At 44.4% G+C, this 21,998-nt stretch overlaps 1 protein-coding gene across 14 annotated transcripts in view; it reads right to left on the reverse strand.

Moving 5' to 3' along the window:
• TLL2 (tolloid like 2) overlaps window positions 1–21,998 on the reverse strand; it is a 99,993-nt gene that overhangs the window by 33,542 nt on the left and 44,453 nt on the right. For 10 of the 14 annotated variants that reach the window (XM_030486668.1, XM_030486655.1, XM_030486656.1 and 7 more), the window contains 6 exons: window positions 14,495–14,572; window positions 10,469–10,639; window positions 8,367–8,484; window positions 7,779–7,957; window positions 7,375–7,480; window positions 3,087–3,211 (listed from right to left, as the gene is read on the reverse strand). In XM_030486668.1, coding sequence (XP_030342528.1) covers window positions 3,087–3,211; window positions 7,375–7,480; window positions 7,779–7,957; window positions 8,367–8,484; window positions 10,469–10,639; window positions 14,495–14,572 — 777 coding nt within the window. Of the gene's footprint in view, window positions 1–3,086; window positions 3,212–7,374; window positions 7,481–7,778; window positions 7,958–8,366; window positions 8,485–10,468; window positions 10,713–14,465; window positions 14,573–21,998 lie in introns of those variants that run through there. The other 4 variants (XM_030486667.1, XM_030486665.1, XM_030486666.1 and 1 more) reach the window with 4 other exon arrangements.

The following is a 21,998-nucleotide window of genomic DNA, read 5'->3' on the forward strand; positions in this document are numbered from 1 at the left end:
GCTGCGTGGAGACCTCATAGCAGCCTTCCAGTATCTGAAGGGGGTCTATAAGGATGCTGGGGAGGGACTCTTCCTCAGGGACTGTAGTGGTAGGACAAGGGGTAATGGGTTCAAACTTAAACAGGGAAGTTTAGATTAGATATAAGGAAGAAGTTCTTTACAGTGAGGGTGGTGAAGCACTGGAATGGGTTGCCCAGGGAGGTTGTGGATGCTCCATCCCTGGCAGTGTTCAAGGCGAGGTTGGACAGAGCCTTGGGCCACATAGTTTAGTGCGAGGTGTCCCTGCCCATGGCAGGGGGGTTGGAACTAGATGATCTTAAGGTCCTTTCCAACCCTTACTATTCTATGATTCTATGATTTACTACTATGTAGCAGAATGCATTTTGCCTTCCAGAAATTCCTGCGACAAATTTCATTTGGTTTCACCTGGCTTGACACTAACTTTAACCCAGCAGGTATAAGCTTTGTGGAATGAAGAGCAATTTAAAGCAGCAGGGTTTTAGAATGGAAAACCTAAGCCAGCCTTAACTGTAGCAGCCACAAGAGCTCCAGTCTAATGAGTTGGAGAGCCCTGTTTCTTACAATAGACACAGCAGTCATCCTGACTCATACCAATGCATGCTTGTAACTCATCCTCCACCATGTTTGCTCTTTTTTGGGGGATTTTCTCAGGCATTCTCAGATGGAGACTCTCTTTCTAAAAGGGAAACCATCTGCCATTCAATTTCTGTATCATGTTGTTGAATTTTACCTAAAAATCCTCAGCTTGACTACTAAACAAAATTTTCCTCAACCTAAAGTCTCATTCAATCCCTGCTTGAACATGCAACTGCAGTCCTTTGTTTTTGAACTCCTGTGTTTTGCATTTTGCAGAGGAAGAGAACTTTTCAAGCTACAGATTGAAATGGCAGCTGAAGATAATAATGTCATAACATATACTGTACCCCTTTCTCTTCAAATGCAACCTGTGTATAAATTTTGATGCAAAGAAAAAAAGAAAACCAAACCAAACCAATAGATATGTGAAGAAAATTTGTTTAGTAGGCTTAAAGCTCTAATCATTCTGCTGCAAAATATGTTTTGAACTGCAATAACCTGTGTGAAATCTTTATGGGAAAAAAAACCACTAAAAAGTAGAAAAGTTCTACTTTGCAAGTGGAAAACTTGAGACTCAGAAGGGTCCTCATTTTAAAGAAAGTTGCTTTGTAGCTTTTAATTTGACTTTAACCTCAGGCCAAAGTGGCTTTTCAGCTTGCCTCAAGAAATCTGAATCTGCAGTTGATGCTTCCAGCTATGAGAATGAAAAGCCTGCTTGCATTAAGTCTGACTCAATCAAAAAAACATGGTACAAAACATCCTTTTTTTCTTTTATTTCTTTTGAGTATTCAAACAAACAAATTCCTAAGCTAATCCATGAGATAATTTTCCAAGAACTACATCTTGTTCAATCAAAAGCAAATGAGAGAAAATTCTAAGTGGTAAAGAGGAAAAAAAAAAAAAAAGATAATTAGGACTAGCACACCTAAGAAAGTTATACCATTCACTATAAGCTAAGCAGAGATCCCCAAACATCACAGGTCCTGAAGTCATCAGAATTTATTCTAGACCTTTATGAACCCATGCTCTCTGCCCTGTAGCTAGATACAGAGAAGCAGCAGATTTGCACAGCAAGCTATCAACCAGTTCCCATTGCCTTATGAATGGTTCACAGGGCAGTGCTAGCCAGCCATTCACTTAAGATGTGACTCTGCATACTGGTAAACTCATCCCTCCCTTCTCATCTTCTCTCTTCTCTCTCTGATACGCTTATTCCAAGAGGATTAATCATTTATGATCACATTAGGTTTATAACTGCTCAAAGTCACTCTCAACTGGACCAATATTCTGGGAGACCAACCCATACAGATAAACTCCTGGGCTGTGCTTACAAAAGTCCTTTTTCATCTCCTTTATTATCATGAATTATCATGAATGTTCATGATAATTCTGCAAAATTAGGGCAACTTTCTCATTCTCCAACATGTTCTCATTGGTGTTTCATTACCTGCAGAAATTCAGCACAGCTTGTTAAATATTCTACCTCCGCGCATCACACTTCCCATGCTCTCTCCCTTCTCAGTTGCTGTAGTTCATGCCACGGGCACCAAACTGGGTGCCATCTTTGCTTGAAGCCTCTCTTTCAAGCAAAGAGCCTTTCTTTATGAATCCTCATATTCAACCTGTCCTTAAGGCCAGCAGATTACTTGTCTGAAATTTAGTTTTCTCTATTAACCTATTCAGCTAAAACTGTTGCATAAACTTTCACTAACATCTCCACTTTGAATGATCCTTCTGTTCTGATAGGTAAATTTAGTCTCCCAATCATATCTGTGACCCCAATTCTCTTTCTGCCAATCTTTTCAGATCCCACAAAAAGCAGGACACAGACTGTTGGTCTGGTATGTCACACATATGTAAATGGGTTCTCTATCAAAGTTGTTCCCAGTCTACCAATCCTTTGACAGCAGAAAAAGTGATACAACCCTCCCCTGACCAGTTCAAAGCACCAGATTACACCACCTGGTTGTTTCACAAATCAATATTTTTGAGCTTTCTTCCATGTTATCTCCCAAGCCTCAGTGCAACATACCATAATCACAGGATAAATTTGCAGTTTTCTTAAGGCTCATCTCTGGGACAACAATTGTATAAATAACTCAACAGAAGTTTGATGGTTGGTGTGCAGAGAACCAGCATACCAGATATATCTCTGGTAATAAATGAGAGATATAATATAGCCACTTTGCTACCTCCTAGACCCCTCTCTTTCCGTGGTCTCGTACATTGATTTAATTTTCTATGAACAGAGTCTACACTGGACCAACTTGGAGCCCTAAACCAAACAGGAATACTAGCAAAGTACTAATAGGAGACACATGTTAGGCAAGTTCAATTCTCCCACAGCTCCAGGCTGAAGCATTTGGTGGTCTACATTTCCTGAGTCTCTTTCATCAAAGAAATTGTTAAGGTACTCTTGAATCCAATGCCTTCCAGATAAACCATGTATCCATAATAAAGTTGGAGCCATCTCCATAAGCTATATTTACCTGGGCATTTGTACAACTTCCTTGCCTGAGCGATGTCTCCCTGACTCAGGCGAATACGCTGACCAATAGTTGGCCGGACCCCGTTATCATCACGACGGGGAAGGATGGTGTCAAGGAAAACCCCTCTAAAGGGAAGAACAGAGACACAGAGCGGTGAAGCAGGCAAAGTGACATGATGCACAGAAAGTCATTCTGGCAGGCCTCCCGCACCATCCCCTTCACCATATCCCATACTAACAAGCAAGAGTAATGCAGATTGTGATAACTGCATGTCTTGAGGTGGTCTTCTCACTAGAGCAGACAGCTTCCAAATGTACAGGCAAGTCTGCCAAGCCAATAAATTCCTCTTTTGATATATCAAAATTGCTGCTGCCTCTGTTTGAGTATAGATACATTCCTTGCCATAATTCAGAAAAGGCAATGAAATATGCTTGCAGAAGGCTGATGGCACATCTGGCTCAGCAGGAGCACAGACTGGACACTTAAGCCAAAGGAGCAGAGGGAAGAGGAGTTTGTTCAGTAGCAGATGGGGTTGGGCTGTCAGTGACTGGTTGCCACAGACAAGAGAAAAAGATCAAGGGTTCTACCTTTGTTCTGCACAAGTTTCCAAGCTAATAACTCCACTCATCTCTGCTTCTTTTTCCTCACTACTATTTCTTCCATGTGGTACTTCGTACTCACAAGCTCTTTACTGCACCTCTGATCTCAGTCCAGTAAAGGGTTTAATCTTGGGCCTCACTTCCATCGAAAAGAGGAGTCCGTGCATCCAAGCAAAATCTTGCATGCAAGAGAGACCCCAAGACAGCCTTGGCTGAAGTGGGACAAATCAGAAACCAGAACTCCAAGTTGGTAAAGTCCAAGCTCTTGCAACCAGGTTGTCCACTCCACAGGAACCATTTCACTGTGCCCCTGAATGCCTAACAGGGTTGGAGGTGCCAAAGCTAACAGTGAACTTGACAGTTCAGCATCAGCTCAGTGAGGCAGACTTCTCTTTCTGAGGGGCAGAAGCAATATTTTTAGTACTGCCTAATCCTGATGAAGGAGTCTTCAGGTACGGGTTAAGATCAAGTCATTCTCTTCACGGGGCTGCTCAGCTGTGTGAAAGCCTTGGGAAGAAGTTTGAGAGGGGTTTTTCTGCATTGGTTTAATTTTAAATTTGGATCACAGCTGTCCAAAGCTGTAGTCAGTATTCTTGAAAATAAAATATCATTCTACTAAACATGTTTTATGAGGTTAAATTATTTCATAAATATTCAAACTGAAGAAAGAATAATTTAATCTGTTTTAGAAACTAGAATCAGCTTTTGCATGGGGAATGCTGTTTTTCTTCAGTGGTAGGAAAATTCCTGATCAGCACCAAAATCAATGCTTACAGGCTCTGAGGTGAGCCCATCAAATTTTGACTGACATATTAAGGCTGGCATTCTACATGCCAGCTGCATGCCTCAGGCTGAATTTATTTAAGTTCATGCACTGAAAATAAATCCTCCAATTCCAGTAACACCACTCACAGAGAAACAGGTTGGTAAGTTTTCAAGGCTTCTCAGGAGTTCACAGAAGAGCTAGGCATTTGGCAGAGACATACTTCTGTGGCCAGCGAAATGCTTTCTGCAGATTTCCAGGCTCAACCAGGGAAGCATGACAAAGTTTAACAGAGAAACCACCACTTGCACAAGCAAACTTTTGATTCTTTTTCCCATTCCATCCTTCACAACTGCACACTCACAGACCCCAGCCTTTTGCACATAGCATACAGCTAGGGTATTGCTCACACAATACTCCAAATTACGCTTACAACTTGACAAACACATTTTCTCCCAGAGGGCTGTACCCTAGGTTGGGGCTGTCAGATTTCTGTTTTTTCTTCTTCTACCAACTGAATTTTGTACTCCCTTCACATGCATTGCTGAACATGACTCCAAATTAGGAAGCAGTAAGTATAGTTCCTCTCATTTTACAATCAAAGGAACTGAGAATAGGGAAGAGCCTTTCTGGCCTAAACCACACAGATTCCAGCAGTCCCATGCTGTCCACCCAAACCCCATCTGCTTAACAACACTTGTGATGTTAAGTAAGTTGCATATTTGGTGAGTGTCTCTAAGAGCATTGATACTTTGGTTCACAAATCAATAAACACCAAGCAGACATCATTAAACAGAGCAACTCAGTAACTAACACCCTAACCACTGAGTAAGATACCTAACCTATCATCCCAGAGGCAGGAAAAGAACCCAGGAATCTTGGATGCCCCATTGTTCTGCTGTCCAGGCGTGGGCAAAACATGTACTACCTGCCCAATGCAGTGGTAGGTCAAGCACGACAACTGACCATTGCTACCTGCTAAGAACAACAGAGTTTGAGAAGAGGTATACTCTCAAGAGTCATCAGCATCTGCATAGTACCCAGAATGTGTAAAGCATCATGCAAACATTATGATGTTATCAACGGATCTCAATAAATGCTGAACATTCACTGTCCCATCTGAGGGCACTAGGTACAGGTGCTTAAACACCGCTCAAGGAAGCAGATACCCAAAGCAGATTAAGCACTCAGCTGCAGGCAGCTACATTTTGTCCTAACTCTGTATTTACATCTGCATGTGCACAAGAGAAACAGTGTAACTCCACACAGTAAAACCTGTGGAGGATGTGTATACATCTTGTACAGGATTACTAATGGTGTGTTGCAAATACATCAAGAAGACGTCCCTTGACACACAGGCAGTGCTACCTGCATCCTGATTCGAACACAAGCTTTGCAGAGATCATGTTTTGTAACTCCAGGCTATGCTGCCATGTCTACTAGCAAGAGGCTTAGTGAACTAAGGTAACCCACAATTTGCTTAGGGCTTTGCAGAGGTTTAATTTGTCTTATTGCTAAGCTGCCATTTATGGATCTTGACAGATGTAAAAGAAATTGCTTAATGAGACAGCAATATTCAATTTAATTTGCTGCCATGTCTGTAAGGAATGCACCAGGAAATAAAAGCCTGCAGCCACATTCTGCAAAACAGACAACTTTCTGACCTAGAACAGAAATTCCCATGACAAAAAATTGTTACTGCTGTCATTACAGTCTCTTGTGCCATACTCCTATTCCTATTAGCCACAGATGCTAATGAGAAATTTGTTTTGCTGTGAACTGAAAATGAGGAGTGACCCAGGATTTGCAGCAGCGTTTGACCATGGCAAACACCGTTATGGCTTGCTATCAACATTCACAGGAGTTTAAAAACATCAAGGTTGTGCTAAGTGCTGTGTAAGAGCTGCTTCAAAACAAGTCACAGATATGGCTCTGCTTCCTTCACCTTCTCTTCCACTCACACCCCACCTCCACTGGTGGGGTGCTAGGGTACCATCTTTTTCCTACATGGACTTTCTAGTGCCTGCTAATGTATTAACACACACTACAGCCCTTCCCCTGGGTCACACAGGGGCTATCTCTCATACCTAGCCACTGATCTTAATGAAATTTGCTGGAACTTATTATCTTCATGTGGTCTATGCTTTTGTCAGCATAGGACTCTTGCCATTTTTATCCAGTCTTGGCCCAGCAGTGTTCTGAAGGACCCTGGTTTTCAAGAGACACAAACTCAAAGGCATCTACAATATAAATGGCAGTAATAACTTAATCCCACTTTTGTGCAAGACAATTCTAACCATTTAGAGTCTAGCAAATGCTGGAAGGATCCAGCAGATGCCTCAAGGGAAGAAAAATTGTTTGCTTTGGGTATCTGATCCAAAGAAATCTCTGAAGGCTACAAAGCACTTTTGCCCAGTTACTATCTCCTCCTGCCAGAACAAGCAGCATTTCAGCAAGTCTGATCATTTTCCCCTAGTTGACACGAAGCTTTAGAAACAAAAGCACGGAACAGTAGGTTTGGCACTTCCATATGACTGGGGAATGAGAAAATTAAAAAAGCCGCACTTTTAATTTTTGCAACAAAAAGTTCTCAAGACTGTGAATATTTGTGCTCTGCCTCCCATCCCATTTACTCATGGCATGTAGCGGTGGTTGCGAAACATGTTAACATGGTTTTGTAAGGTCTCTGAGATTAACAGCACTGGATGAATATAGTGGGAAGGAGAAAACATGAATACATCATACTTCTCTTCACCCATCTTGCTTTTTCACACTTTTTTCAAGCTTTGCAATGCAGCAGAGCTCACTGCAACTTCCACATATCTCTGCAATAGATCACAGGCCTCCTTCTAGGCTCCATGTGTCCCACAGAGTGAATCACAACTACTGAAAATAGTCCCAATGACATGTAACCTTGGATCATCACCTGGAGAATGTGTTCCTAGCATAATGCATGATGCTGTCGAAGTCATAGGTCTCTCCCAGTGAGTTCACTTCCCCAGCTTCCATCTTTAGAAAGTTGTACTCCTGTCCTGTGGTGCCAAACACAAAGGGAAAAAACCAAATCACTTAAAAACAAACAAGCGAAAAAACACCCTTCCACCTCTGGTAGCTTAGAATGAAAGGGATATACTCCTACGTTCCAACAATTCCAGCTGGACATCCAAAATCTCTGTTCACCCAACAATTTTGACCTTACTCTAGGCAAGGACAGCAATATTTCTTCTTCTCCATCCCAGCTCATAGACCACTAGGGTTTTCCAGAAGCCCAGCAAGAAATGTTTCCACCCACCCAAAAGCCAGGTGGAATAACTTGAAGTGCTATTTTACCTTGCTGTATGTTCTCTCTGATGATTGTGACATGCTGGTCCCTGTCAGGCCGTGTGTGTTCATGCCAGAAACCCACCACATGACCCAGCTCATGAGCCACAATACCAAACTTGTCACAGTTCTTTCCAATGGATATAGCCTGAGGGCCCCCTCCTCGGCGACCCACATATGAGCAACATCTGGAAAAGAAAACCCACAAATTCATGCAAAAATCAGTGAATTGAGGAAGTCTGAGCTGTAAAAACAGAGGATGCCATCTGGCAGGGTCCAGGACAGGCCAGCAGTTGCATATACTATATGTACCTACATGTGTGTGTATGTATAAAGAAAATACTTAAGTGTATATCAATAAAAATAGATATATACGCTTAAGTGTTATCCCAGGGAAAAGAACCCAGCAAGGCTTCTTCTGAGCAAATACTAAATTATCCTGGCAATCCATACTGTAAGTGACAGATGCATCTCTGTGATAGATTCCCCCATGTAGCCATTGCTCTATTCTGACCAGAGCTGGACTTACAAAGCCATTTGTCAATGAAAATGATGTTTGCAACATACATAGCTGCAGGGAATATGTGTGTCACTTACCCACATGTTCTGTATGTGAACACAATGAAACTCTCTTCATCGGTCCTCTCCACAAATGTCACACAAGTGTGCTTCTCCCAGTGCCTCATCGCTTGCTTAAAGATAGCTCTTTGGGTTCCTGAAAAAGAAAACCAAGAAAAGTGAACAGTGAAGGCCTGGCTTTCTGGAAAATCTCTAGTGGACTTCATCAAGATAGGGGAACAGTCAATCTTTCCAACAGTCAATCTTGCACCTGTAAACATCTCTAGGAATCTGTGATCTACTTCAATCTATAGCACTAATTTATTGTATCATCCTTTTCTCTCCTTGTGCTTGATGAATTAATTGCTCTAATTAAAAAGGTAGTGAACTTGGTTAAGCACATTGATATTTCTGCATAGAGAAATGTCACCTCGCTACGTAGAGGTCATTCTGAGAGCTGCTTGTTGATCTGATCTGTGCACCAGGTGCTTAGTGGTGTGCCAAATTTACTCTCATGATGCAATGTACCATGACCACATACATCTTTCAAGACCCAGAAATCTCATGAGTGCTACAGATACTCCTCAAAACTGAAGCAAAGCTATCATCAGGTAGTCGATCTTTAAAATTAGAAGTAGGAACTGTATAGGAGCTAGAGGCAGTCTCAGGGCAGCATAAGAAGGTGTAGAGGTACCCTGCTCTATGCTTGAACTGAGGGAAAGCTCAGGACTTCAATGGAGACACCTGTGAAGTAGGGTATTATGCCTGTCTCACACTTGCAAGAAGACAGGAAACAGAACATCCCATCCCCAGGGAATGGGGTACCTCCAGCAGTCATTCAACAGCATCCAGAACAGCCACTCAGAGTGCTGGGCAGTGATGCCCCAGAGTGGTACACGGCCTTAGAAGGCTTTCCTGCAGTATTGTCTTTCCAGCAGAGCCTCTGGTATGCACAGGGCTGCAGAGCAAGCTGCCACTCTCAAGAGTGACTAGAGAGCGGAGAAAGGGCAGAAGTACATCATAAAGGCACATGGAACAGAGAGATGCACTCCAGGGTGGGATTAAGCTGAGGCAAAACACCAAACTGAACACACAAGATAACTGTCCTATGGCAAGAGCCGCTTCTTACACAGTCTCCAAAATGGAAGGATGGTGTTACCTACTCTGGAGTGGTTAGAGCAGTGGGGCACACGTAACACAGAGAACACTCTCTCATCAGACCCTGAGGGATGGGGACAGCTGTTCTCTGACAAGTGTGGGGGGACAGCTGTGGCTAGCAGGCTACCCAATATCCTGCAAGGTTGCATGAGCCCCTCCCTTTGTAGGAAGGGAACAAACCCTTCAACTGGGGCTTTGCAGACTTCTGGCAGCAGTGTGGGTGCTGGAACAAAGTACATCATGGGAGCCCAAGGCAATAAGGCCTGCTGGATCCTAGTGGGAGATGGTGGAGGCAGCCTGGGGGAGACAGGAAGGAACTGGCTCCAGTGAGGCACAGAGCATTTGTCATCCATGCGTCAAGGAAACCAATCCCATGGGGAACCACTGAGCTATGGAGAGGTGGTCTGCTTCACATGAGACACAGACAAGTGATAGGCTGCACCACAAGAGACACGTTAGTTTGGACAATGCCCAGGAGATGCTACAAAGATCCTACAAAGGATACTTTGGGGAGCTCCTCATGCACCATGGGACACAGCTCACTGCCCCTTTCCTTCACACACCTACAGGACACCTTGAAGTTGGTACCCAGAAAACAGCAGTTCAGGAAGCAGAGTGCTCAGGGAAAGTTCTCCAAGCGGGGATTCAGAAAGCAACCCAGGGTACTTCTGCTCCTGATCTTCCAACAGCAGAGAGGATCTCTTTCTGGAAACACGGGGGGTGAGCACAACTCACAGGTGCTGGCACCTGAAGCAATCAAGAAAAGTGACCAAGTCACCCAATTATTTCTTGGACTCCAAGAGAAGAAACATCTCACTGCACACTTCAGTCTCAAGCCTCCACAGTACATGATTCCTTGTGCAACCACATGCCCACTGTGCCCCAGAAGAGTCATTTGTGGGAAAACTCTGCTCCTGAGATCTCCCACACATTTTGAGACGCTCACTGCTGACCAAACAGGGAGCAATGTTTTCACTACTGACCAGTGAAATTTCCTCCGATCACATAGGGGATGACCCCCCCCGGCCAGATCCTCTCAGCCCTGGACGTGGTTGCCCTGCGCACTCTAGGAGAGGAGTGTGCATCCATCCCAGACTCATCTTTATATTCCTTCCTCTTCGGCCTCCTCGCGAGCGTTGTGTTCTGCCTGCCATCTGCAAGACAGAGTGGCAACACTGTTTAAATCCTCATTAGCTCCATGTGCAGCCCTCAGGTTATACCCTGGAGCTTCAGAAAAAGAAAAACAGAAAAAGCAAGATGTTAACCCAAACCAGAAGCCATAGTCATATTTGCCAATGATTTGTTTGGGACTTAGAGACAGTTAATCTGTAGCAACCTGGCCCTTCTTGTCTGGAGCCTCCATCCACACTATGCCAAAGCTATTCTTCCAGAAAACTGTAAAGGGACACCTGCCCCTCTCCAACAGCAATTTCATACATGGCAATGCAGCACTTAAACAAGGGGAACAGGACGAAGGGGGGTTAAACAAGCCCAGATATCACCGTGTATTCTCAACCTGCTCTATCCACCCAGATCTGCAGAGAAAGGTTTGTTCTATCAGGCCTAGCTTCAGAGCAGCAACAGCTACTTGTTCGAGTTGGCTTTGGAGGAAGAGAACAGGGCCCTTAGATTGAAACCTATACTCAAGGCTGAAAAGTATTACATAAAAGTGTTTATTTTCACATGCTAGATCTTGGGTGGTTTGGAAACATATACAGATTAGTGTCTGCTGGAGGAGGGATACTCAGAGTGGAAAAGCTGAGGCATTCTATAGTTAGCACAAATCTCCATCCATGCTGAATCTCTTCATTTTAATGAAAAGGAGCAAAAATACAAAAGGGAGAGTAAAACATGTCTCATTTCTTGCTGAAAAGACGGAAAAGCCCTGCTTGTGTGGTGCTCAGTGCGGGTCGTAAAACCTGCCTGACAATTCACCTAGGCTTCTTACGCAGACCCTGTACCTTACCCTGCTCCTGCGCTGCTGCAGCTCTGCTCAGATACTGGTTATGCTGCTTACACATTACACTTGAATGTGGTGTGGGTCTGACCCAGCAGAAAATACCCCCCATTCAGAGCTTCCTGGTTGCTCACCCCCATTTGCTGTGCCATGGCTGACCCAAAATCTCAAAGCAACTGTAGTCCAGCTGGGTTTTACTGGCACATGTAAAGACTGTGTAGACACCATGTCTTAAATAAGCTGCCTGTATTGCACAGCCAACTCATCAGCTGGACATAGGCAAAGGAATAATAGAGTATAGGGGTTGCTACACCTGCAGAGTGCCTGCCTAAAGGGTCACACCAAGGGGAACTCCCTGCTCACCTCCAGAAGCAGCACTGCTGGTGGTTGCTCCTCAGTGCTGGTGGATCTCTCTGAAACTCCAAGAGGAGGAATCTAAGCTCCAGTTGTGGTCTTGTGATTTGTAAGGATATCAGCAAGATGGGCTACAGCTTTGCCTGCCAAGTCAGGGACATGGGCTGCCAGGTTATGGAAAAGCACAAGCCCTGCTGAGACCTTCCTCCAGTGACTAGATTGGTCCCATTCATCCCTGCAGTGGAAGCAGTGGTAAGCAAACCACTACTGTCAAGACTGAGGGGATCAAAACAATGGGAAGGAAATTAAGGTAGTGCAGGGGGATGAAAGGAATGAACTTCAAACCCTCCTTTCCTGCTTCAACAGGTCCAGCCCTTCCTGCTAAAGGCCTTGCTATGAGCTGCAGGACAAAGCTGGGAATTTGCTTTTTGTTCCTCTTCCTCCTGAGCACATCCCTGGCATGCCGACTGCACCTGCCATTTCAGAAGCTGAACCATCCCCAAGGCAGCTGCTGGACCTTGGAAGGCAGATGCTCTGAGATTGGTGGTTCCCCCAGTGAAATAAAGAACCACACTCCCCTTCTTTTCATACACCTATCCCACAGAGGTACTGCTGCTGCATTACAAGGGACACAGCTGGAATAAGGGAGAGGTCTTGAGACAGAAGTAGTCTCATGGATACCTGTCTCTCAGTCACAAACTGCTCCTTGAGCTGCCCAGAATCTCCATGGTTTTGCACATAGACAGCTCTTGCCAGCAAAGCCAAGTGAGGAGTCATCAGCCCCACACTCTCCTTCACCTGGTGTGGTAGGAGTTCTGCACAGAGGACCCTGGGTCCACACTTCTGCCCCGCCAATGCTGCCTTGCTAGCCACACACCTTTTTGTGTGAATTCTCTGCATCAGTCCTGCAACAGCTCTTGACTGATCCTGATGCCTGCTAACATTTTCTGCCTTTAACAACTTAAACTTGCAGTGGGTCTTTGGAGAGGCCTGACACACCCTCCTAGCAGGGACCTGGGGAAAGCAGCAGCAGATGCCATGCCACAAGGGGCAGAAGAAATCTGGACAGCATGCTTGAAGAAGCACTGCTTACAGTCACTGACAAGTTGCATGCATGAAGAGGATTTCTTCAGTGAAAAATAAAGCCATGCAACCTTTCTAATGCTTAGTCTACCTGGACATAACCTCTCCTACTGACTTGTACTATCACTAAGCCTGGGACAGCCGAGATCCTTTCTAAAATCCCCCCTCCCTCTATGATGAACAGCACTCAGAGGTTTCTGCACACCAACTGTGAGCGCGAGACTCTTTCCACTGCCCACAGCCCAGGCAGCTCTCTGCATCTGCAAAATGCCATGAAACAGTCCTTGCTGCTCTCTGAAACTCACTTGGGAGTCTCTTAGCCTCACCTGAACAGCAGAGACAGCTCAGCTTTATGCCAACAGCAGCACCAGCCCATCTCTGAGTAGAAACAGGCCATCAGAAGTACCAACACAGCCTTGCAAGCAGAAGCACCTTCTTCAAGTGCTGTTGCCCACTGTTCCACTGCCTCAGGCCTGCCGCCAGCTCAGGACACATAAGCAGCTCTGATGAGGAAATACAGCACTGGGCAATGAACACAGCAGCCATGAGTGCGAATGTCTCTCCCCCCGGACTAAACCACTGTATGGTCTCTCTGCCTCAGTGCCTCTGCCTACACATGGAAAATAACAGTCCCTCCTACACGCAGTGGGTTGCAAACATCCTGCATAGAACAGGGCAACCCTGAGGGAATGCCTCTATGTTCAGAGGTCTGGACCGATCCTGTAAGCAACACCTTACCTACATGAATAGGAAAAACTTGGCCTAGGTGATAGCCCTGCTTTTCCTGGGGAAGAGAAGCTTAAACTGGTTCAGTTGAAACATCCCTACATCAGGGGGCTAGCATTATGCTCTCTGCCTTGGAGTAAAATGTTTTTGCTGTCCTGGTGACAGTCGTGGCTACCTGTATGTGGTGGGTCTGGCTGGAATGGAGTTAACATACTCTGTTTTGGATTTGTGGCTAAAAAGTGTTGATAACACACTAATGTTCAAGTTATTGCTGAAAAGTGCTTGCAAAGCATCAAGGCTTTTTTTCCTTATTCTACTGAGCCCTGTCCACTCCCCAGGCAAGGAGGCATGGAACTGGCAAGAAGCTGGAAGAGAATGCAGCTGGCATAACTGACCCAAATTGGCTAGATGGATATCCCATACCATATCTTATCATGCTTAGCAATAAAATCTGCTAGGTTTTGGCTCCCAAGATAGCTATTGCTCAGAAACTGCCTGGGCATCAGTCTGCTTGTGGATAGGGGTGAGCTGTTGCCTTTGTATCACTTGGTTTGGGATTTTTTCCCCCTCTTTCCTTCACTGATTAAACTATCTCAGTCAAAGAGTTTTCTCACTTTTGCTTTTCCTGCTCTGTCTCCTATGCTGCCAGAGGAGGGGGGTAGTGACCAAGCAGCTGTATGGGTGCTTGGCTGGGGTCAACACACCACACTATACAAGGCAAACCCACCCTTGCAGAAAGTCCACCAACAGGAACAAATGCAGACGCCTGGGCAGGGCTGGTCTCCCAGACACAGAAGCACACAGATGTACACAGGACAAACATGGTTTTACAGGGGATAAAAAAGTAAATACAAAAGTACCCAAAGGTCTGGGTGGGGTACCACATTACCCTTTTTGACTGCTTTGTTACTACGATCGGCTGAAGTGGCGTTCTCACTTGACATAAGAGACTGTTCTCCCAGGCCTCCTGCAAAGGAAAGAAGAGCAGAGACATCTCCTGGTGAGTTGGCTGGCAGAGCTATGTCGTGGGAAGGACAGCAGCTATCAGTGATGCCTTCTGCGGGCTGGCCGGCCACAGAAACTGGCTGTTTTTCCTATACAGGGTGCAGGGACTAAGAGCATGATAAAGCTGGGCTATTTTCCTCGATTTGTTCCCAGCCTACAGGGACACCTTGCAATTCATTACCATCCTGTGCCTTAGTTTGGCCATATACTGAATAGGCAGAAAGTCTCTTCTAGGAAAGGCTAATTCCACAGAGCTTTACTGAGAAAAGGAGCTATACAAGGAAGATGCTAGCAATAGTAAGTACCACTATTATATCTCAAATGAAAAAAGGTACACTGTCAAGAAAAAGAATAATATACATTCAGACAAATACACTCTTACCAACTTTTATACCGCTGGCCTGAACTCAGCTTAATTTGAAAATAAAAGCCCTTCTCTGTGATGCTAATTCCCACTGGCTACCAAAGCAGGAAGAATTGCAATGTTAGCTCCTGAGTATTTATTGTGCTTCATCCAGCACCAGGTACTGCTCCCTTTTGGAACAGCACAGGAACTGCCAGGCAGAGGAAGGTCCCCAGCTTGTTCATGGAGGTGGCTCCCTCCAGCTCAGCCACCAAAACAAAACCGGTAGGTCCACCCTGAGTGCCTCGCTGCCTGGCTTTCCTATTTCCACACAGAAAACCAATTTACGAGGTTCCCATGATGCACAATACACCAACATGTTGGAGAAGGGATTTGACTGCTTGATGTCACAGCTATTTGGTACAGAAACCACAACAGTTCTATGGTAACTTTGTACCAGCACTGTGCCTAACCCTCTCATTTTCTCCAGACATATCTGCTGCATCCTCTCACCAGCAGTGTGCTACAGCAGAGCACTGCTTGCAGCAGGGTGCAGGGGCTGCAGAAGTGACTCCCCCAGGTTGGGCTGTCCAGCACACCCAGAGAGAGGGCAGAGCAGGCTCAGTGCATCCAGAATCCTCTACCATGAGATGAAGACAGGAAGAGATCCTAGTTCCTCATGAAAGTCGCATTGCTAGGGAATGGAGATAGAGACTCCTATCTATAGGCCCTACTAGTCTTTTGATCATGAAGATACCACAATACTTGGCAGTAGCCCAGTACTTGATTTTAGTTTTTCTGATGTATGACATAGAAATAGGATCTTAATACTAGATCCATTCTGCCACAGAAAAAGATTTAAAATGTCACCCAGTGCCAGAAAGTGATTTAAAACAAACAATAACTTGTTCATACTTCTGTTTCAAAGGACTTTAGAATAGTTCTGCCCACCAACTGTGCAAACTCACCTGTGCTGCAAAAGCAAATTGAGCTCTGCCTCCACTCAAAGTGCTTGTTACCACTACAGTCTAATTTCTATAAGTACTGTTAATCAAAGTGGCTTTCAGAGCACTGAAAAGCCCCTGAATTATGCATCTTCTGCCTTGATTTTGTAACTATATTTTTCTGTTCACAAAATATTTTCTATTTCTTCCCGTCAGCTTCCTCTAAAATGCCTGTTTCAAAAACAAACTCCCCCAGTAACAGCCAGCAAAGCAAAAGAAAAACAAAAAACAACCCCAAAACAAAGTAAAAAACCAAAGCCCAGACTCAGAGAGGCTAAATATTTCAAAAGGGTGAAGAAGCTGAAGCATTTTCACAGTGTTGGTTTCCTGTGGTTTTCTTCAGTTTCTTAAAAATGTCTACATGAGTAAAAAGTTCAAAGTGCTTAATGCTTTTGTACCCTATCATGAAATCTGCCCAGGGATCTGCTGATTGCCCCACCAATGGAGGAACCAACAGTCATACAGTCTTGAGATTTGAATTCTATGTCGTACCAGCAGCTGCTGAGTGTAGGGAGGGTGGGAGTAGTGAAAGATCATCCAGCAGCAAGAGAACTTCAAGACAGGGACAGTAGAAGAAAATGCAGTGAAAGCGATAGAAAAATGATTGGAAAATATAGAAGGAGGAAGAGGTAAGAACAAGACTCTTCTTTCTATAGCTGTTTGTCTTCCAGGTTTCCTGGGCATTCCATTTTGCAAGGTCCAACTTTGGAACACCACAGAAGCCAGAAAGCAACTATAGAGAGAACTTGAGCAATAAGCCACTGTACAGTCACAGACTGTATGGAAACCAACCAGCATCTCTGGCAGGAAAGCTCTCCATGGTGACTGCAGTAGAAGGGAGAGCTCAAAAATGGTGCCTACAGTGAGAGAACACAACACACGAGACAGCAAGATGTATAACACATAAAACTGGCCCAAACTACATTCACAGCCTTAAGAAGATGGTGCTGATACCACCACTGTTGTCCCCCTCCCTCCTTCCCCATCTTGGTATCATGGGTCCCCTGTGAGTAGAAGGAAGGCTGAATGAGCTGATCTCTGCAGAGGTGTTAGCAAGAGCAAGTTTCTACAGTCTTGGTGGCAAGGTAAAGCACAAAGGGCATGGACAACCACCATACGTAGAAAGGGAGGTACTGTTAATCATGTGGCATTGCTGGATATTGTGTGGACACTTCCAAGAGGGATGTCCCACTTTCAAGACAGCTGGACATCTTCCAGCCCCTAAACCAGTCTTGCTTTGCCAGCTGGAGAACTGTTCCTGTGCTCTGGAGCTGGCTTCTTGCAAATCCTTCTCCAGCCCCTCCAAGGGGGAAAGAACAGGGGACACCTTAGAGGGTGGTATCAGATTCTACATCTCTGGTATTATACTACTTAAAATATCAGGGATGATGAAAGACAAGAACAAAATGAACCAGAGGATAATAAAATACTCAGACTCTCAGCTGACTATAGATTAAAGTTTCCTAGTCCGAGAGACACACTAAATCAGGGGATTGTCTCCCAGAGGAAGTGCCGTAGCTTAACAGAGCTTGACTGGACAAAAGCCACTAGATGTGTGAACAGGAACAAGCCTCATTCAACAAGATGGATTGCTCTGAACTCTATCACTCTTTTCCAGCCTCAATGTCCCATCCTAAGATTTCCCTTTGTTTTCTTTCATGCCTAGTCCTCGTCACTTCCTTAAGCCCAAGCTCAACAAAAGTTCCTCTTCTCAGTTAAATTTTACATCCTCAGGACTTCTCACACCCTTCCTCCCCCCCCCCTTTTTTCACCCCAAAGTATGCTATTCTTCACACAATATCCCATTCCATTTAAAGGAAACCCCAACCAACCATTCAGCACCAGAATTATTAAGGCACGTGGTCTTTGCTGAAGCAAAGAATAATTTTGTATTTCTAAATAAATGCAGCTTGCTTCCAGTCACAAACAGATTGCTTCTTAATTGAACTTGGGAGGTGAATTATATGGTGAATCAGGAAAAAAGAACAACTCTGTATTTAGTGAATTGTTCCCCTAAGAGGGAGCTGTATGGGATTGAATTGCAAATGATGGCACCAAACCCTACAGCCGGGCCCCTCTCCTGCACCCAAGCTGCTGACCTCTGCCGTGCTGCAGTGTCATTTGTGCAGACTGCTTTTCCAAGCTGCGAGCACATTCTTTCCCAGAGATCAGTGCAAGCCTTGGTTTCTTATGCAAAGGAGATGTTTGAATAAACTAGTGTGACTAATGAAATCTACAACATCTTTGCATATTTTGTCTCATTGTAGCTGATGAAAAGGGAGAACACTACACAAAGGCCAGATATGGGTGCACAGATATATCACATATTTTCAAACACCACTAATCTCACTAGCACAGACAAGGAGCACCCGTACCCTTCTCTCCCACAAGCATGTTTTTGAATCATACATGAGAACTTTGGAAGATCCTGTTCTGATTCGCTTGAGCTTTATGACATTTCTTATCCTTATGATAAGTAGATAAAGTCCAAAGATTAAAGTGACTTGACAAATATTTAGTCCTCTTCTCTGATTCTTCCCAAGAGAAAGCTAATGCAGGATCTTAACAAAACAAAGATAACTAACTGGTGTGCCATAATCAATAAATAAAGAAGCCAGGAATACACTTTGCATCTGGAAGCAGTTGCACATAGGATTCAGGCGATGTGCAACTCCTGTTGCCCTCTGAACATGTTCCTGGAGTTGTACCTCTCTGTTGGGCTATTCTGCCATATCCAAGAGCAGCATTACTGCTTCAGAGCATGAAATGCCCGTATAAGTATTGAAGCCTGTTATCATTAGAAACACTGAAAAGAATGGAGATTTTCAGTTTGACACAATGCTCCATGGAAAACTAACAGGATAATAAAAAGGCTTGGTCTACTGCTTACAATAACCCCTAATGAGATGAGCAAAACAGGATTGACTTTTTGGTTTTTAATATATATCCAGCAGCTAACAAGACCTCCAAGATCACTTTCATCCTCAGTACTTCCCACCTGCTGCTGTGCCAGACCAGGCATCATCTTTCTCCAGCCTGACTGTTCAAGCTTTGTCTGCTTCTCCCACAACCAGGCATGATACAGACTTTGTTAGATCATGCCTCCATGCAGAGAGCTGCGCTAGAACTCTTAAGCTCTTTTAACTCCCACATTTTTGTGATTCAGTCCTTCCTAACGATTTTTCCTGCTTTACAGCTACAACCCCAGTAGGACACTTCTGGACTCCCTAACTAGATAACTTAGTTTCTGTGCATGACCTGGCAGGGAATACACAAGAGGTTCTCTGCCCAGGCTGGGAATATTTCATCTTCTACCTACAGCACACTTATACAGCAACTCGTTTTTCTGTTTCCCACAGACAAGCACTGCCAAGGGAGCTTGGCTCACTGAAATAAATGTCCAGTAGCTTAAATGCATCATAAATCTGATATAAATCCACCACATCTGTAACCCCAGCTGAAGAACAGGTGCCTAAATTGTTTGCAGGAACTAGAGGGGCAGCCTGAGGTGGTAGGTAAGGGTCCAGTGAAGCAGAAAGCAGCAGGCTGCAGCATTGTTGGGAAGAAAGCAGTTTCTCCCACTCTTCCAGAAGAGGAAAATGAAAATCTAATTTTGTTAAAAGAAGTCCAAGTTGTTCAGCTGGAACCAAAATAAAAGACAACTTATGAAGAAAGAGAGAGAGAGCACAAAGCATGCCATCAAAACTGTACCGTTTGCAGCTCCCTTGTACCACTAGCACAGGACAAAAGATGCATAACCTGATGAAAGAGCAGTGAGCAGACTCCATTCAGTACCCATACTTCCCACAAGAGAGAGTGGGACTAGAAGAAGTAGTAATATATTAGATCTAAAAATTTGTCTTCTACAAGATGCAACTTAGGGTTGAAAATATTTATTGCTGTGCAATAATTCTCCCTTTTTTTCCAAAGTCATAGAGTCCCCTTAAAATCAAAACCTCCCACTTTCAGAACAGTTTCAAGCCTGGATAATTTTTCCTCTTCATACCAATGAAGACTCTCTCCATATTCACTGGATCTCCTCTTCCTTCCCTGGTTGCTGTCCACACAGGGGAAGAGCTCTATAGCTGGACACGGAAAGTAGCTACCACCACTAAGTTCATCACCTCTATTGAGGACAAAAGAGCACTGAGGACTTTGCCAGGGTCTCTTATTTTTCTATTTAGCAGAGATAACGTGACTGTACACATTATTATCTGGTCTCAGGTGGATCGAACCGCAGCAAGTCTTCTTCTAATATGTCTTACCGTGGAGGAAAAGCCATTTCAGACCTGTGGCACAACCCAGGGAAAAAAGCATCATAAAACACATTTTAAAAATCATTAACAATTTCACGTCCCCTGCCTATGCCTCAAAACACCTCACTTTCATAGTCTCATTCAATATATATGCTAGTCACATGCCACAGCTTAGACACTGGATTTCAAACAGAGGCTACAAGGAAGCATCAACAAAACCAAGAAATGCAGGTAACATTAAACACCTGTCACTGTTCAGAGCTTCAGTTCTGGTGAACTCTGTCATATTATGACCAGCAGAGAAGTTTCTGGAAGAACAGGATAAGTCAAACGTGATGTTACATACTGCTTTTTAACTTCCTCATTAACCAGTGGTCAAGAACTTTTTAGCATAGAAAAAACACTTTATTGCACTGGCTTTTCTAACCACAGAGAAAGCAATGATTTTATTAAAACAAGCTCTGCTGGGAAAGCGCATTCAGAATATGGAACAGATGTTTCCCAGAGCTGGTGGAGAGTCTATAGCAAGAACCTTTCATAAACCCCTGGGCCCTGGAGATCTGAGCAAATGATTTGAGATAGATCCTTCAGCATTTCCTGTCAGTGGAATAGCTGAAGTTCCCTCGATTTACTTAAAGAAAAATAAATTAAAGAGGAGAAGAATTCTGAACCCCAAATTCCCTGCAGGAATCTGTTTTTCATATTCAGAGTAAGCTGACTAGCTGCAATAACTCAGGAGAGTCCCAGGGTCCAGAGGCTTGACAAGCAGATGTGTCATCTCCACATCAGCTCTGCGAATGCTTGTGCAGAGCGAGGACATTGGCCTCCCAGGGAAGTTCATGAGAAGAGGAAGGTGAACACAGCTAAACAAACACAGGGCTGCCACAAACATCAGCTGCAAAGCATTTAATGCACCAAGCCCTTTTGCTGGCCAGCCATGTTTGGCATGGCACAGGAGGCAGAGCAGAAGCATAGTGTAGGCAGCACCATACCCCAACACTCTGTGTTTTCCATGGGCACTCCCTGCCATTCTGTAAGTGGCAGCATCACTTTTATTCTGTGATGCATCCTTTTGAAAGAAGGCACTGCAAGAAATGGGACAACCTGACCCAACCTCTCCACCAACCTTTCAGCTGAGAGTCAATGTTTAAGGGGAGCAATGCTATCTAGAGACAAGGGAGGACTGAGAACACTGGAAGAGGCCTTTTCCCACAGGCTGTAACAACCACCTCTGTCCCCTGGGTGAAAAGACAGATGAGAGAGAAAAGAAAGTAATAAAAGTTACCTACAACCTGTGTCATGTCACTGATTTTCTCCAGCAAGAAAGAGTCCTGCAAGGCCCTGGCTTACAGTGTTTTTACTGGGGCAAGTGAAAATGAAAAGCTGAAGTGAGAACACAAGTGCTTTGGCCTGTGCATGTCTCTGCTGCATGGCCAGGACCCCACACACAGTGTGTAACTTCTCCCCTCCCAGCAGCACATAAAAGCAGTAATGTGTAGCGCCAAGTACCCCCACACAGCCCATTGCACTTGATTTCTTGTCAACCTGATGGATCAAGATCTATTTCTAACAGGTGTCTGCCTCTCCACCATATTCCTCTCGATTCACGATAATCCACCTCCTTCCCTGTCTCTCCTTTGAAAGGAGAGACAAACAAGTGAACTTGCAGGTGAGAAGGAAACTGTAAAAATTGGCTTGGGTTCACCCATTACTGTTCTAACAGGCAGTATAAAGCCTCCCAGTCCCCCTCTGCTAACACCCCTTTCCTTCTGACCTGCAGAGTCT

The sequence above is a fragment of the Strigops habroptila genome, chromosome 5 (assembly GCF_004027225.2).
Source record: "Strigops habroptila isolate Jane chromosome 5, bStrHab1.2.pri, whole genome shotgun sequence".
In the NCBI taxonomy this organism is placed as follows: domain Eukaryota; kingdom Metazoa; phylum Chordata; class Aves; order Psittaciformes; family Psittacidae; genus Strigops; species Strigops habroptila.